This window comes from Microcaecilia unicolor, chromosome 4, assembly GCF_901765095.1.
Source record: "Microcaecilia unicolor chromosome 4, aMicUni1.1, whole genome shotgun sequence".
Taxonomy (NCBI): domain Eukaryota; kingdom Metazoa; phylum Chordata; class Amphibia; order Gymnophiona; family Siphonopidae; genus Microcaecilia; species Microcaecilia unicolor.
Window position 1 is genome coordinate 36,115,492 of NC_044034.1, and position 17,612 is coordinate 36,133,103.

At 39.7% G+C, this 17,612-nt stretch overlaps 1 protein-coding gene across 15 annotated transcripts in view; it reads right to left on the reverse strand.

The window, feature by feature from the left end:
* The window catches only part of SYTL2 (synaptotagmin like 2), a 272,074-nt gene that overhangs the window by 85,879 nt on the left and 168,583 nt on the right, over positions 1-17,612 (reverse strand). For 14 of the 15 annotated variants that reach the window (XM_030200137.1, XM_030200136.1, XM_030200135.1 and 11 more), the window contains exons 5-7: positions 13,035-13,107; positions 11,748-11,862; positions 5,453-6,547 (exon numbers count right to left, since the gene is read on the reverse strand). In XM_030200137.1, the coding sequence (XP_030055997.1) occupies positions 5,453-6,547; positions 11,748-11,862; positions 13,035-13,107 (1,283 nt within the window). The remainder of the gene's footprint in view (positions 1-5,452; positions 6,548-11,747; positions 11,863-13,034; positions 13,108-17,612) is intronic. The other variant, XM_030200133.1, reaches the window with a different exon arrangement.

Below are 17,612 nucleotides of genomic sequence, written 5' to 3' on the forward strand. Positions count from 1 at the left end.
TTGCAGTGGCTTGGACTGCTTTCCTAAGTTGAGATTTATTTTTTTATTTTGTTACATTTGTACCCTGCGCTTTTTCCCCACTCATGGCAGGCTCAATGCGGCAGGCAATGGAGGGTTAAGTGACTTGCCCAGAGTCACTAGGAGCTGCCTGTGCCGGGAATCGAACTCAGTTCCTCAGGACCAAAGTCCACCACCCTAACCACTAGGCCACTCCTCCACTCTCTGCAGACAGTCTCCCTCCCCCTTTCCCTTAAATCTTAATATTGTGATGCAAGCTATGCTAATCTCATTGCTGGACTAATATAACGGTCTATGCATGGGCCTTCCTGACTGGCTCATACAGATTACAGGAGGTCCAGAATATGCTTGCAAGGGTAATACTTAGATGGTTAAGATGGAGCTTGGCAATCCATTATTACATACCTTGCATTGCCTTCCCATTAATACTTGGGCAAAAATGTAAGATTCTGACCGCAGTATTTAGGGCTATGAAGGAAACTGATTATCTTATTTGATGGCTGGTATATACCATTCCAATTTATTTTTCACATACAAGAGTTCGAGGTTCTTTCTCTGTGCACCACCATTTAGGAAATACAGAGAATTTATGTAAGAGTTCAGATGGTCCTTTTATGGAGTAGTCCTCTCTCTGGTATTAAATTACTTTTCTTTCACAAATAAAGTGGGGGCTTAGTTTGTTTCTACAATTCTATAACTTGGCATCTCTAGTTAGCTACACCAATGCCTAGTGCTGAGCACCTGTGAGCCGAGACACTGTTATTGAATACTAGCATAAATGTACCATGTGACAAGCATAACAAGTAATACATGAAGTTGGAGGCACGCCAATGCCCCTCCCCATGCTGCACCTATGTGTATGCCCCCTTGCAATTATGCACTAAGGTACACAATGCTACCTTAAAGAATAGCACACTAGTGCACTTATGTGCATAACTGCCAAATCTGGCACATGTGACGTAAGTGGTATTTAAGTGTAGGCACTACGTTACAGAATTTCCCTTCACAACTCTATCCAAGTTTGAGCTTCCCTTCTGCATTGCTATTCTGAATTTGATGGGCTGGTAAAGTTTATCTTTATTGTGCACAAGGGACTATTTTTTTTATAAGTGGTGCAGTCAACTATGTTTTGTTATTTACGATTTGTTGTTTGGTCTTAGGCTTTCTTTTTGTTGTTTGTATATATTGCATTTTTAAATCTTTAAGGGGGTCTTTTACTAAAGTTTAGGTCGAGTTATCTGCAACAGGGCCCATAGGAATAAAATGGGCACTGCTGCAGATAACTTGAACTAAGCTTTAGTAAAAGACCCACTTATTTTGCTCTTGGCAATCCCTTAAAGGCTGAGAAAGCAGCCTCCAAGTATCTTAAGTAACATACATACTGGGGATTCTAGGTAGGCGATGCAGTGATGAAAGGATACAAAATAAATACTGTGTAAATGCGAATTACTTTTCTTTTTTTTTTTTACACCAATTCCTGGCACCCTTCTACGTAATACATTATATGTTCAGTGCCTGTGAAAAGCAGTTTTTATAGGTGTTTGTGTGCTGCTGTTTTCCTCCTTCAAACCCACAAGAGGAGGGTGAATAAATGTTTCCGAGATTATGCAAAGGAGGCTATGCAAGAACCAAAGCCAATTCAAGTATATAATACACCCTAGGTGAACCTTCAAGCTTTACATTCTCCATCCTATCCCCCAGTATTTGATAAATTCAGCTTGATTATCCCAATATCAACCATCCCAGAAATACACTTAATAATTGAACTTGGTTTTACATAAATATCTAAAAAGGGCATTTTATAAACCATTTTAAAGCAAAACTTCAATGTATATGAAGTGCAAGTAGGGGTATATTTGTACCATAGGCATGCTTGGGGAGGAGTTTGGGTGGAGTTGCAATTTGCACACACTTAATGAAACATGTGGGCATGAATTTCACATACTGACAAAGGCCTGCTCCTGTGAAGGTGTAATTGTCCAGGCTTTCAACTTAGGCACTATTTCTGCAGGATGTTGTGCTACTATTTTATAAAGACACAGGAACAATTTCAAAGTCATTTACTGGGATAAATAACTGTTTGAAAATTGCCCACCACTCTTGCAGGTAACAATATGCACTGATGGTTGACTTTATGCGGCTGTCATTTTCCTTTGGGTGCAGCTGCTCTTGTGCCATTCCTCAGAAGCCATCACCACAGGCACCCACCTAGTTTACCTAAAGGTTAAGCCAAAGTTCGGGCAGCATTTTCAGTTTCTTGCTTTTAGTTTATGCCATGAAAATAGCCAGCTCGTGTCATTAATTTTCTCTTAATTTACAAAGAAATGTCTTAAAAAGATGCCAAGAAATACAAATATTTAAATATATGAAGAAGTGAAGTCTCTGAATATACCAGCTGCTTGAAACATAAAAGCTTCTCAACAGTGCCTAAATAAGGTGCTCACCAATAGCTACCATCAAGGTGCGACCAGCTGCTCTCTCTTCTTCATCAAATAAACATGTCACAAACAGCGTTATTCCAAATGCAGAATAAACTTCATAACTTTTCTTAAAGTTGTTCTGATCCCTTCAGTCACCATCAAGTGGTCCAGCAGTTTCCAGTCCATGACATTGTTTATAGCGAAGAATTTTGGCACATATTGGGCTTGATGGCGACTGAAAGAACCAGAGCAACTTTGATAAGTTATGAAGTTTATTTGAAGAAAGAACATTTTTGAAGGACTATAGAAATTTGCACATTCTTATGGCGGAGGCATCAGTCAGCAAAGCGAAGATACTTACCTGTAACAGGTATTCTCTGAGGACAGCAGGTCATTAATTCTCACATGTAGGTGCCATCATCCATGTCGTCTAGTGCAGAATGCTTTAATAGTCTATATAACTTTAAGAGCCAAGTGCTAGCGTTCCCACTGCACATCCGCAAGTGCTTTCCCACCCGCTGCGAGAGCACAGGATCAGCAGTACAGTATAATAGCAATACAAGAACAACTCCAAGGGGAGGTGGGAGGATATGTGAGAATTAATGGCCTGCTGTCCTTGGAGAATACATACTACAGGTAAGTATCTTCACTTTCTCCAATGACAAGCAGGCCAGTTAATACTCGCACGTGGGAATCCCTAACTACCAGGCTCACCAAAAACAATGGTAGGACAATTTGAACTCACAACAGCAAGTTCAAAATACTAATCAACCTGAAACTATATACATACTGTGCGAGAGTGCAGCCTGGAACAGAACAAAATGGGCATAGGAGGGGTGGAGTTAGGATTGTAAACCCTAAACAAATTCTGCAGAACTGTCTGTCCAAACTAACCATTGTACAGGGTACCCTGATCAAGGCAATAGTGAGATTTGAATGTGTGGACTGAAGACCATATTGCAGCCTTGCAAATTTCTTCTATAGTGGGCTACCGACGCAGCCATGGCTCTGACATTATGAGCCTTGACATGACTGGGTGTAAGTAAAAGAAATACAATCTGCCAGCCGATTGGAGATTGTGCGTTTCCTGATGACAATCCAAGAATGAGTGTCTGTACCAGAGATGGTCCGTTTTCACCAAGCAAAGCACTTGAAGTCAGTGGGAATCTTCGATGACATGGTCAAATCAAGTAACTTGATGGTGACTACAAAAAAGGGCAAAGCACTAGAAAGAGACAGGGAAAAACACCTGACCAAAGGTCATGTCTAGAAAGGCCTATAGAGTGCGAAAAAAAAAAAATCAAAGAAGCCTACAAGTAGGGAAAAACTTAACTAAACCTTTATAGGAAAGGAGAAATACCTGAAAGGAAAATCAAAATAAAGCAAGATAAAAATACCACAGGGAAGGCACGAAAAAATGCTCAAAATATTGCTCATACACCAGACACTGAGGAACCGCGGACAGCGCGTTCTCTCCTCACGGCGGATGAGAAGAGACTGCTGGTTCTATGCTCTGGCAGCAGGCAGGAAGGCACTCATGCATGAGTAGTGGGAATGCTAGCACATGACAAAGTTATTAAACCATTCCACACCAGGTGACGTGGATGACGTACCCACATGTGAGTATTAACTGGTCTGCTTGACCTCGGAGAATTATAATTACAGCTGGTAATGCCTTGATGGCAACTATTGGTTAGCACCTGATTTTGGTGCTGCGTTGAGAAGCTTGTATATTTCAAGCAGCTGGTACATTCTGAGACTTCACCTCCTTTATTTGGGGGCACTTATACTAATATATAAGCTGCATTTCTATTAAGCTGCGTTAGGTGCTAACATGTACCTAACATAGCTTAGAACGGTGTACCATAGGACATGCCCAATATCCACACACTAGCCATGCACCAATTTGTTTTTTGAGGGAGCGTATCGGAGGCAGAGAGTGGGTGTTCCTGTGCTAAACAGCTAACACGGTATTAGGACAGGAATATCGTGAGAGCCCTAACCACCTACAAAATGGGTGGCAGTAATTGCTGTGATAATTTTAAAAATGGCTGCACAATAAAGGCAACATTGGCACATGGCCATTAATACAAAAAAATAGAAAACTGGCCAATTTAGGGCTGTGCTAAAAATGGCCTTAGCATGTGGGAAAGAGCCGAATAAAGGTGAAGCCCACTTTTTACTGCAGTTTAGTAAAAGGACCCTTAAATATTTGGTTATTTTTAAATACTTAGTTGTATTTCTTGGCATCTTTTTAGGACATTAATTTGTGAATTGATGATTTTTTTGTCCTTATTTTGGATATTATATTGGTTTTCTTTCATTTTCTGTGCCACGTTCCAGATGTTGCTATGTCAAGTGAGCAAGTCTGCATAATCAAAAAAGGGATAATGAGGTTCATTAGATAGAACAGAGACAAGAGTTCCTTTCACCGAACCGCACTAGTGACTTCTGGCACAGCAATGCCGACAAAGTCCATTCACTTTGGGCTTCTTTGGCAATGCTGCATGGTTTGGTAAAAGAGGCCCAAGAAAATTGTAAATTACAAAATTTTTATTCAACAGGTTGCCTGAATACCCGTTTATCTCTAGACAACTCCCAGTGGTGATATGGGTGAATCAACTCCATGTGAAGTTCTATATATATTATAAAATTAATAAAGCATATTAAACAAGTACCTACATCATCTTTAAAATACTAGCTAATTGATTTGCAGAGGAAGTATTGATTAGTACATGCAGTGAGAATGTTAGTATGCATTTAAGCAATTGCAAATCAGTAAAATATAAATAGATTAAAAACATTTAAAATCTTTATAATTTACTATTGTGACTCAAGAAATAAAGCTTAGAATTTTTATTTAATTGGTGATTGGAAAACTATTGATCAATATTAAATCAAATAGCTTTTATTCACTATTTAAAATTTTGGGTCTTGCTAATCACATGAGTAGTAAGATGATGATTAAATATTAATCCATTCAGTTGTGATGCATATTCCAGTTGCTCTCTTACCAACAGAAAATTTGGTTGTCTGTGTGTCGAGGTCCAACAATTGTGCTGGCTCTCTTTCGGGCAATGTCTCAATTGACACTTTATTTGTATTTGCAGAGATTTCATTGGAATTTGTTCTTTCACTAGCTTCTTCAGATCTTCTTTCTTGCTGTGAATTTTCACTAATGGATAGATGGGGATGATTGGTAGAAGAACTTGAAGGAAATTGCTCTTGTTGAGAAACATCTGCAGCTGACTGAGCATTTATGGCAGAGGAACTGGACTCTGAGGGCACTGAATACTTGGAAAATCTATAGTCTTGAGGTATATGAGTAACAGATTTGGGATCTCTCTCCAAGGATTGGTTTGAAAATTCAGATTTTTCCTCAGAAACATCCACTGCTGACTTTACAGATGAAGACTGAACTGAGGAAAGCAATATATCTTTGGTTAGCCCATGACCATCATCAGGCACATTTACCGTTGTTTGAGCATCTGTAGTTGAATATAACGGCTGTGAAACAAATGAACTTTTAGAACCTCCAGGCTCATTCTGATTTTCTTTTAATCCATGGGGTCCATTTTTGGAAAGATCAGAGTCTAACAAGTCATACTCTCCTAGTTCTTTGCCCTTGCGTAACTCAGGAGCCTGTGAGAGGGCTTTTTGACTAACGTTTGATGAGAATCTCACATGTTTTAGTTTATCCAGTCCATTTTGTGATGATTCTTCTGATTGTTCCACACCAGAATTCTTCTCAATGACTCCATCCAGAATAGGTGAAGTGGGTAGAGTTTTGTTTTGGGTATCAAAATTCTGACCAATTCGAAGGATTTCTGAATCAGTAGAACTTGAACTTGAACTGCGTTTCAGAATGCCCTTGCGTGTACCTGTGCCATTGTTCAAATCATTCCTTTTTGCTGTTTTGGGAAATGTGCTATCACAGTTTAACTGTGCATCCATTATTTGATAGGTCATTGTTCTCGCTTTTGGTACAGGAGGCTGTCCTGAAGATCTTTGTAATCCATTAGCAACACTTCTAGAATTCTTAGATTTCTTTGATTCACTGTTTTGTACATTTTTACTGGTTACATTTTCCAATGAGGATGACAATGTGTCTGAAAAAAATGTGCATACAAGGCAAGGGTAAAAATACTCTAGGCAAGAAAGGTCACAATAGCATGCATTTAGTAAAAGTGATAGACTTAATATAGAAATTCAAGGAGAAAAAGATACAGGCAGGCTGAAATGCAGTCTAAGAGACAATACATGTTGAAAGGAATAACAAAACAGCAAAACATTTACAAAACATAAACATTCCCAAACAGAATACTCTGTGATAAATTAAAAAATTTAAATGAAAATATGGTACTCTGAATACTGTTTAAGGCTATTTGAAATGCCTAATAACTTGGATTATTCATTTCTTGGTTACAGGGGAAATCCTTGCCTAGCAGTCAATGGACAGAAGGTCTAGGCATATGCCTCTTGGATGCTGTATAGGTCACTCTGATTTGGGCACCTATATCTGGGGGGAAATCCAGGATCTGTGCATAAATTAGTCAACTAGGTGCTAACAATTTATTGGAGTTAAGAAGCACTTAATTCGCAGTAACTAAGAGTTACAGGCAGATTTACCCTATGCCCTGTTTTATAACATGTGTGTCTAAATTTCATAGCATGCACCTGCAAAGGGTATGTGGCCTTGGGAGAAACATGGGCGGGTCACAGGCGTTCCCAGAAATTAGGTACAATGAGTTGTGCACGAGTTGGGTGCCAGCATTACTATTATTATTAGCATTTGTATAGCGCTACCAGACGCACGCAGCGCTGAACACACACCACCTTTTGACAAGCGTGAATGTTCATGGCCAAAGTTAGGTGTGAAATGTGCACTAAGCTAGTATTCTATAAAGGACGGTCCACACAGAGCATCCTTTACAGAATACTAGCTTAGCACAGATCATCCCGATGCCTAACTTTGGGCACCCATTTATTGAACCTAGTCCAAAGTGTACCTTCCACATTTAAGTTATCATCTATTTGATTGTTTAAGAAACGTTCTGATTTTAATGCTAACTATATAAATTGAGGGAGTTGATAAGAAAAAAATAGGTGCAACTAAAAAAGAAATGTGGCTATAGAGGTTTCAACAAATCAAAGGGTAGGACTGATGAAATTAGGGAAAATAGCAGGATTGAAAGGGAGAGAGGGACTACCAAAGGAAGGCATATTAAAAAGAAATAGTACCCCAGGTTTTGACCTTACTCACCAAATCTGTGAGAAAATGCCAGATACCCACCCTTCTTCCCTACCAAGCAAATGAGGCATGGTAGAATCAGCAGAGCACGGTTGATTTGACTTCTCATGGCATAAAAAGCAAATTTTTCGTACAATGATTGATACTTCAAAGCAAAAGTCTTAGGTATGGTTAATGTCAGCTTTGACAGACGGCACAACACAAGTGGTACCTCAAAATCTTATTACTGGGGGAATTCTGCACCAAATTTTTGAAAATGAGTCTTTATTGGAAAAGCAGAATACAGTGCACTCCATTTAAGTGCACATCGGATAAGCGCATGCTCTTTTTAACTGCATGCCGTACTTCGGTCCAGTTTTTGGCACCATCAATTTCTATGGGGACAAACTTCGGTTTAGCGCACCACTGATAAGTGCAAGATTCGCTTATATGCATGGTTTAAGACCACTCCTCTGCAGGAAAGACTCCGCATAAGCGCACACATGGAATATGGAGGCCGATTGGCACGTGACAAAGGGGCGGTAAATTTGAAATCTCATTGGCTAACTGCCACAGGCAGAATAAGCGAAAGAATGTTGTTAGAGTGTACACTGGAGTCTTCGTTGTCATCGCGCAACTGTAAGACTTTAACACTGGCAGAACGAATAGAAGTTCTTAAAAAACTAGAAAAAGTTAAGCATATATTGCTAAAGAATATGGTGTCAATCCCAGTCATATTTCACGTATCTTGAAGCAGAAAGATCAGCTTCTGGAAGACTGGCAAAACAATACAAATCCACACAGGAAACGAAAACGGGTGGGAAAAGCTGAGGATGTAGAAGATGCTCTTCTTCGGTGGTTTTCTCAAGTCAGGAGCAGACAGTTTCCTGTCAGTGGTCCACTGCTTATGGAGAAAGCTAACCAGCTAGCTGAACGTCTTGGACTAACTGAATTCAAAGCCACTATTGGATGGTTAGAAAGATGGAAGGAGAGGAACAACATAAAATTCAAGAAACAGCATGGAGAAAAACAAGACGCTGATGACTTTGGTGCTGAAAATTGGGCTGTTTCAGTTTTTCCTACCACCTTGAACGAGTTTGCACCTCATGACATTTTCAATGCTGACGAAAACGGTCTCTACTGGCGAGCGATTCCTGATTGAACACTTGCATTCAAACAAGCCGAAACTACAGGACGTAAAACATCGAAGGACCAACTGACGATCCTCCTTTGCTGCAATATGGATGGGAGTGAGAAGTTGGAACCATTTGTCATTGGAAAGAGCAAACAGCCCCGTTGCTACAAGAATGTTAAGCGACTTCCTGTGTCATATGAGGCTAACACAAATTTATGGATGACTGGGGAAATTTGGAAGCAGTGGCTAAAGAAGTTAGACACTAGAATGTGGGCACAAAAGCATCAGATTTTGTTGCTTTGTGATAATTGTGCTGTACACAGTGATGATGTCAGGCTGTCTAATTTCAAGGTGGTCTTCCTGCCACCAAACACTACCTCTCTGATCCAACCTATGGATCAAGGCATAATAGCCAATTTCAAACATTATCAGGCTCTTGTGCTAACGTCATCTGATGAGCGCAATGGATGACCAGACTGGCAAGGATAAATGTGCTGTTGAACTGGCTCGTAATCTATCACTGTTGGATTCCCTACTTATGCAGGAAGAAGCCTGGAATCATGTTACACAGGCAACCATTCTGAACTGCTACAAGCAGGCAAGCTTTATTAAGGATGTGGAGAGGGACAAAACAGATGCAGGTGTTGCAAACACATCAGATGAACAGGCTATTGACATCCCGGCCGGTGTTACTGAAGAGGAGTTCATCACTACGTAGCTGTTGATTATGATCTACAAACAGCTGACAGCACTGATGTCGAGATATGCGCCTACACTCAGGTAACGGCTGATGATGAAACAGATGATGAAACTCCATGTGGAAACTGAAGAGAATTAGATCATTCTTTCCAAGATCTGTCTTCCGCAGTCTAGTGCAATCACTCGTACTCAGTCACCTGGACTATTGCAACTCAATATACGCAGGATGCAAAGAACAAATACTGAGGAAACTTCAAACAGCCCAGAATACAGCAGCCAGACTCATCTTCGGAAAACCAAAATACGAACGTGCAAAACCCTTACAGGAGAAACTACACTGGCTACCACTCAAGGAACGCATCACTTTTAAAGTATGCACCTTAGTCCACAAAATCATTCACGGCGAAGCCCCTGCATACATGTCTGACTTAATAGACCTGCCACCCAGAAACGCTAAAAGATCGTCCCGAACCTTCCTCAATCTCCATTTCCCTAAGTGCAAAGGCATAAAATACAAAGTACTGCACGGATCGACCTTCGCATACAGGAGCACACAACTCTGGAATACACTACCACGCAACTTGAAAACGACCTACGAATTGACCAACTTCCGCAAATTACTGAAGACTTATCTCTTCGAGAAAATCTACGGCAAGGATCAAAACACATGAAACCCATACAATTTAACAGATACGCACCTACACACTCTCTCTTGAAGTCCCCTCTCCCGCACTCCCACCAATCCTAAAACCCCTCCCACAGATAAAATTATTAGACCTTCATGTCCCCTGATACTGTTTTGTCCCCCTTTTCAACTCGCCACTGTTATATTCCGCTGTTCTATTCCCGAATGATACCCCGAACTTACTCTGTCTTTTACAATTCTTCTTAATGTAACCTATAAGCGCACTGCAACCAACTGTACTCCCATATACTCCGCTGTTCCATCCCAAATGATACCCTGTATTTACTTTGTTTTCTATAACTCTTCACAATGTAACTCAGAATTGTACTGCAACCAATTGCACTTCCATCATTCACAATGTATTGTAAGCCACAATGAGCCCGCAAATAGGTGGGAAAATATGGGATACAAATGCAAATAAATAAATAAAATAAATAAATAAATAAATGAGCAGCGAGGCACATGCTGACGAAATTCAACAACCTCCTGTCACTTTTGCAAGAGCGCTGGAGTTTTTACCGTCTGGCAGACGTAGTCTATGGAACTCACAGACACAAGAGTGTACAGGTGAATATGACTGAATACTTCAAGTAAGCCTATCAGTAGTTAACAGAGACTGTATATCGTCAGTTAACGAAGACTGTATACTTTACGTATAATAAACAGTACTGTACATATGTTTATCAGATGTCAAGCTTCTTTGGGTCACAACGGTTAAGTGCACGCTCCGGTTAACTGCATGTATTTCTTTGGTCCCAGACCCTTGCACTTAAGCGGATTGCACTGTATACATATATGTGCTTTTCCAATAAAGACTCGTTTTCCACTTTATTTGGTGGCTGGAGGTTATTTGGTCTACCCTTACCCTTGCTTTGTTCTGTTACGTTTCTATAAATTGTCTTCTTTTTTCACAATCTGTTTTCTTGAACTAATTTTGCTTTACTTTCAGTAAAGATCCTTTTTGTTTTGGAAAAATACTTTCAGAGTGTGAACTCAGGTACTGTGAGTGATCTCTTTGGAGGCAGCAGCCATGCCGCCTCCCAATGGAAATATCTTTACTCTGGGACTGTAGCAAAAGGGTTAGTGTTCTACAGAACTCAAAAGTGGCCCCTGGCCTGCTTCAGTGAGGGCCAAGGAAAAAAGGGACTAGAACTACAATAGAATTGTGGGAGAATGTTTTAAAAAAATGATAATTAGCTGAGAAACAATATACAACTGTTGCTAACTAGGACATATAAACACTTGAAACATCACAGACCGCACAAAATGCAGAGTACAGAGAGAAATACAAAATGCATACAACTCATAAAAAAGCAGGAACTGTATGGATTCAGACAGCACACAGTGGACAGCTACAAAGCAAATAAACAGAATAAAACAGTCAGTAGATTAGTTTGATAACACATACTAGGCCATAACATCATTTGGAAATGAACTATATTTTGATTTATTATGATTCTAAGTGAATAGGTGACTGCTTTGTAATATAGCTCAATGACTTTCAGTAATATCCCAAATCACGGTAAAAATCAAACTTTTATTATGAAATATAATACTTACTCTCTTCAGGTGTCTCATGTAAATGAACAGTTCCATTTTCTGATATTAGATTTTCTGGTTTTAAAGCAAAGCTTTCTTCTAACAAGGTTGAGTCATTAAATGGATTTTTTCTTTGCTGTGAAAAGATAATGGTTAACATTTAAAGGAACACTATCAATTTTCTTTCCCTGAATGTGTTATGGATATATTACCACCACCACTTTCCCCAATGCAGTAATAAAATCATGATGAAACTGACTCAAACAGTGGTATTCATTGCCAGTTCTTGAGGGCCACCCAAGGGTCAAGTTTTCATATGCATGAGAGAGATCTGCATGCTTATGATCTCCACTGTATGCAAATCTCTCTCGTATATACATGAGGGATATCCTGAAAACATGACCTGTTGGTGGTTCTTGAGGACTGGGAGTAAATATCATTGCTCTACTAAGTCAATGAATTCTAAACTAAGGGCCCTGTTTACTAAGCCATGCTTGAAGGCGTGCACACTTTTTAGCATAAGCTAACGCTAGAGACACCCATAGGAATATGATGGGTGTCTCTCTCATTAGTGTATACTAAAAAGTGTGCGCACCTACAAGCGTGCCTTAGTAAACAGGGCCCCAAATTAGTTTTACTCAGCATGAAAAGGAGAAATCACATGTTAAAAAGTAAGTAGCTTCTAAAATCTTACCATATCACTAAACAGAAAGAAAGAAAAAAAAAATGGAGGAATTAAGCATTGTTTTCTTTATCTGTCCTGTATAATATTTTTTTCAGCTTACGAAAAATATATAACAATGTAGAAAATGTTGAGATTTGGAATACATTCCTTATGCATAGGGGCCCTTTTACTAAGCTGTAAATTTCATGTTAAATCCAAATTTAGATTTCCCCAATAATCAACACCTCCACCCCCCCCCCCCAGATTTCCAAGGTAATTGGCATTGCTCTCCTCCACCAACCCCTCCCCCCACCCCCCGATGATCAGATTTCTCTTCTTACTTCTTCTAAAGGTTATTTTGCTGGGCTGGTGCGGGGCCTTGAGCATGTGCAGATGCTCATGCTCTAGGCCCTGCACCAGACCAGCCATAACCTTGAGAAGAAGGCAAGAGATTTGGTCATTGAAGGGGGATGGAATGGAGGAGAGAAATGGTGCCTCCATTAATAGCCCACCCTAGTCTCCAGAAAACCCATTGTTTCTAATAGCAGACCGGGTATTTATTAGAAACAATACCATATATGGATCTGACGGGGAGATATATGTTCAACCATCAATATTAAATTTTACTTAAAGTATCTGCTTACCTTTCCAGGTGATGAAACTGTAATAAATGTTTCTTTTGGTTTTTCTTTTGATAAGGCATTCACTTTGGATGCACTAAAATTACAAAAAAACAAATTCATTAGTCTGAAATTTGTTTTAAACACAAAATTAAGAATGAGTCCTATGTTTCCCAACAACACAAAATAAGAAATGTCCTCTTGAAAACAGAGTGCAAAAAAGTGAATACTATCAACAAAAAAGTGAATCCTATCAAGTGTTTTAACGATCCGCACATAAATCCTAGGACAAATATTTTTTTGTGTGTGTTTAGGGGGTGTTTTGGGGTTGCTCCTATAAATTTTGCGCATTCTTATAGAATATGCTCGATCCACTCCTAATTTAGGTGCTAATATTTAAGCCTGTTGAAGACAGGTATAAATGCATGCAACTTAAGTTAAACATGGATTAGGCACTTAGGCACTATGCTATGAAATGCGGATGCCCTTTATAGAATACTGCTTGATGCATAATTTTTTCTGCAATGATTTTTCAGTGCAATTTACTGAATCTAGTCCACTATGTGTAAAGAGGGCACACTTTTCTTAAAGACTATGCATTACTCTTTTCCCCGATAGTGCATACATGCATGGTGGTTTGCACACTTTCAGGAAAGTATGTGTTTAATACTTTTAAACACTGTTAAATACTGTTTATTAAAAGTGCACCCTTTGTGCGTGTAGCCCCCGGGATTCTATATATTGCACCTAGTGTTTCGCAATAAAATCCAAGTATATAACTTGGAACAAAGTATGTAACTTAATTGGCTTAACAAGCCAATCAGTGTTTTTAACAGCACTTAAGCAATAATGAGCACTAATTGGCAATAATTAGAATTTACACGCATAAATCGCTAAGCATATTCTGTAATGCACAGCACCTAAATTCTAATGCGCGGAGCCAAAAGGAGGCATGGTTATGTGTTGGGAAAGTGGCGTTTCATGGGTGCTCCATAATTTACACAAGCTGTTACAGAATATGGCCTTTTGTGCCTATATCTATGCACCATTATTTATGCCACATTTCCCTTAGTGCAAATGGATGCATATAGTTCTAGGTGCTGGTATATCAATTAAGTGTATTTTATATACCATACCTAAATTGAGGCGCCACTTATAGAATACGCTTAGGCAGAAATTTATTCCCTGTGGATTTTACAGGCTCCATATATAGAATCTAGCCCAGTGCACACTTTTATCAGCGGTGACATTTTATCACAAGCGACAGCCCATCCCTACTATTTGATGCAGGATTAAAGATGTTCTGGGGGCCTTGTTGTTGTCCAGAGTAACTATTCCTGTATTTTGATGTTCTGGAGATTACTTTGTAAGGAAAAGCAAACACTGCAGATCACAAAAAACACCAAACATCAATAATATTCAAAAAATAATTTATTGCTGCACATAATATGGGACGATTCCCATAAAAAGCCCAACCACCAGCCCCGCCTCCCACCACCGGCTCTGGCACAAGACCGTATAAGTCTGCCCAGCACTAGCCCCGCCTCCCAACCGTCTCTGCCACCCATTCAAGGCTAAGCTCCTGAGGATCCCTGTTCAGAAGGAAGGGATCCTCAGGAGCTTAGCCTTGAATGGGTGACAGAGACGGTTGGGAGGCGGGGCTAGTACTGGGCGGACTTATACGGTCTGTGCCCTGAAAAAGACAGGTACAAATCAAGGTAAGGTATACACAAAAAACTAGCACATATGAGTTTATCTTGTTGGGCAGACTGGATGGACCGTGCAGGTCTCTTTCTGCCCTCATCTACTATGTTACTATGGCCATGTTTCATCAAAATCAGTGCTTCCCTCTGCGAGCAACTCAAATCCACACAAATCCAGCAAAGCACAATAGACTGACTGTGCTGCAAATAAGACTTAAATAATCCTTGTGTGGGATCAAGAATCAACAGAATTAAAAGTTGAAATTTCTTGTATATTCATCACAAAACATTGTGGTCAGCTTGCTGGAAGGAGGTGCTTTTTGGCAGAATGTTAAAATGGAAGCATCAATAGGTTTTTGGCGTTTTTTTTTTAAGAAGTATATGGGCAGATGAGGGTGTGCTGAGATTGCAGTACGGATTACCAAGGACATTCAGAAAGTAAAATCAAGAACTACAAATACCACAATAGTTTTCAACCTTATGGAGTGCCCCTGATGCAGCCTTTTGGTGAGACGTGACCACATTGGGCTCTTCATGAGAATCGTCCCTCATTGTGTGTAACAATAAATTATTTCTGAAGATTATTGATGTTTGGTGTTCTTCGTGATCTGCATTATTTGGGAACTGAGCAGATCCACGCCTCTCGTGTTGTATAAAGAGAGTATTTTGTTACACGCAAAGACATACTTATATGGTCCTACGGATATGACATGTTCAACGTGTTTGCTTTTGTTTGGCACATAGTTCATCCACAAGTTATTTGACAGCATTTTGATGGTACATTGCATTCTGAGACTAGCTTTCAGAGTCCTTGTCAGTACATTTTTCTCTTGAGCCTTCCAGTTTTCAAACAAGTGTCACTCAGTTTTCTTTTAAAAATCTACTGGTTCAGCAGAGGGTCTTTATGAACATGTTTAGATAGCGCTGCCCTAATTCTGCCCCTTTTCTCCATACTGGTGGTGGCAGATATTTTTCAAAGGTGTTTCTTTTTCCATACATACAAATGCCAATTTACTTGTGGAAACCCCTTCAGAAATTTTTTTTCCTCAAAGAAGTATCTTTCTATTACTTTAAACAAAGGATGATACTAAAATGTGTCCACAGTACTATTAGGAAGATGCATGTACTGTGTTCTCAGCCCCAATCATGTTATTCCTATTGTGCATGGGAACCACCAGCTGCATTCTATCCACCTATCATGTTCCAGTTGAATGAATGACGCAAGTTCTGCAGTCTCATTTGATCAGTCAGCCCCATAAATCTCTCAGAAAATTTGGCAGAAAGGAATGGCCCAATTTATAATCTCATGTTTAAACCACTTGGGGCCTCACTGGATAAGCAGTTAATAAGTAATTAAAAAAAAAAAAAAAATCAGAGTTACACAATTGGGTAGGTTGAAAGGCAGTCTGTCACTAATCCATGAAATCTAATCTTCTAATTTCCTAAATAGTCATGTGTAAGCAATTCAGGTGAAGGCTATTACTCACCTTTCCAAACCATGCCTAAAACAAATTACATTTCTGATACATTTACCAGCCCAGATGACTTATATTTGAAGCATGTACCTGAGTCAATAGAAGGTCAAGCCCAAGATTAAGACAAGTCTCAGTGGGAAAAGCAGGATCTCAACCCTAGCTAGCTTCCCTAGCTCCAACCTGTGGGCTACTCCTCCACTCCATCCTGGCCCTAACTACAGCTAGCCTCTTAAACCCATTAACAGTAGTGTTCCCATCAAGCTTACCACCATCATCACATCCGCCAATCTTCATAAATAGTAGATAATCAAGTTTCTGTAGTGAGGCTCTAGGGCAGTACAGAGTTTTTGATCCCCTTACTGTTGCGTGAATGAGATATAAAAATCTACCTAAAGTGAAGTATCTAAGATGACTGAATTATAGATGTATATGAAAAAAAAAGTGTATGAATGGACAGAGGCCACAGCTGAGGCCTTGACAATTGGCACTACTGCTCACAATTTTTAGACTTGCACTATTTCTATCCCTTTGTGAGCCTGTTGCATTTTGGTATCTGAAGTTCTGATTTCAGCTGAAAGATGCACAGAAGCATAAAAATACAGAAACAGAAAAAATGAAGGCAGATAAACATATGGCCCATCCACCCTGCCCATCTATACCATCTACTATCTCTTTCTCTCTAAGAGATCTTATGTGCTTGTCCCACACTTTCTTGAATTCAGAAGCAATGTTGTCTTCACCACCTCCAACGGGAAGTCGTTCTATGAATTCATCACCCTTTCCGTGAAGTATTTCCTTAGATTACTCTTGAGACTGTCCCCTTTCACCTTCATGCTATGCCCCTTCATTCCAAGGCTTCCTTTTAATTGAAAGAGACTCACTCCTTTGTATTTATGCCACAGACGTATTTAAATGGCTCTATCATGTCTTTTCTCTCCCGCCTTTCTTCCAAAGTATGCATGTTGAAATCTTTAAGCTTGTCCCCATATGCTTTACGACAAAAACCACCGACTGTTATAGTAGTGGGGGTACAAAATCTACTTCCAGAAACAGGATCCCTGGGCAACTCGACCCCTTTTCTCCACAATGAAAATAATTTTGCGAAAATGCATTCTCCTGCTCAGTGTGGCGTTGTTTCTCGTGTCTAGCCAAACAATTTCATTGCTTTCCAGTGTTCTTCTGCATTTTTTATTCATATGGAAATAATTGCCTCGGTTTTCGTCGGTTTCGGATTTCGCCGATTGTTTTCGGACGGATTATCGACGAAAACCGAGGTATCACTGTATACAGTATTTTAGCTGATGTGCGACAATTATTGATTTAGGTTAGAGCTGGCTATAAGCTACCTGGGGCCCTGTGCAAAAAGTGAACTTGGCATATATAATTTATTTTGTGTTGCACAATATTTCAATGGTAACTCTATC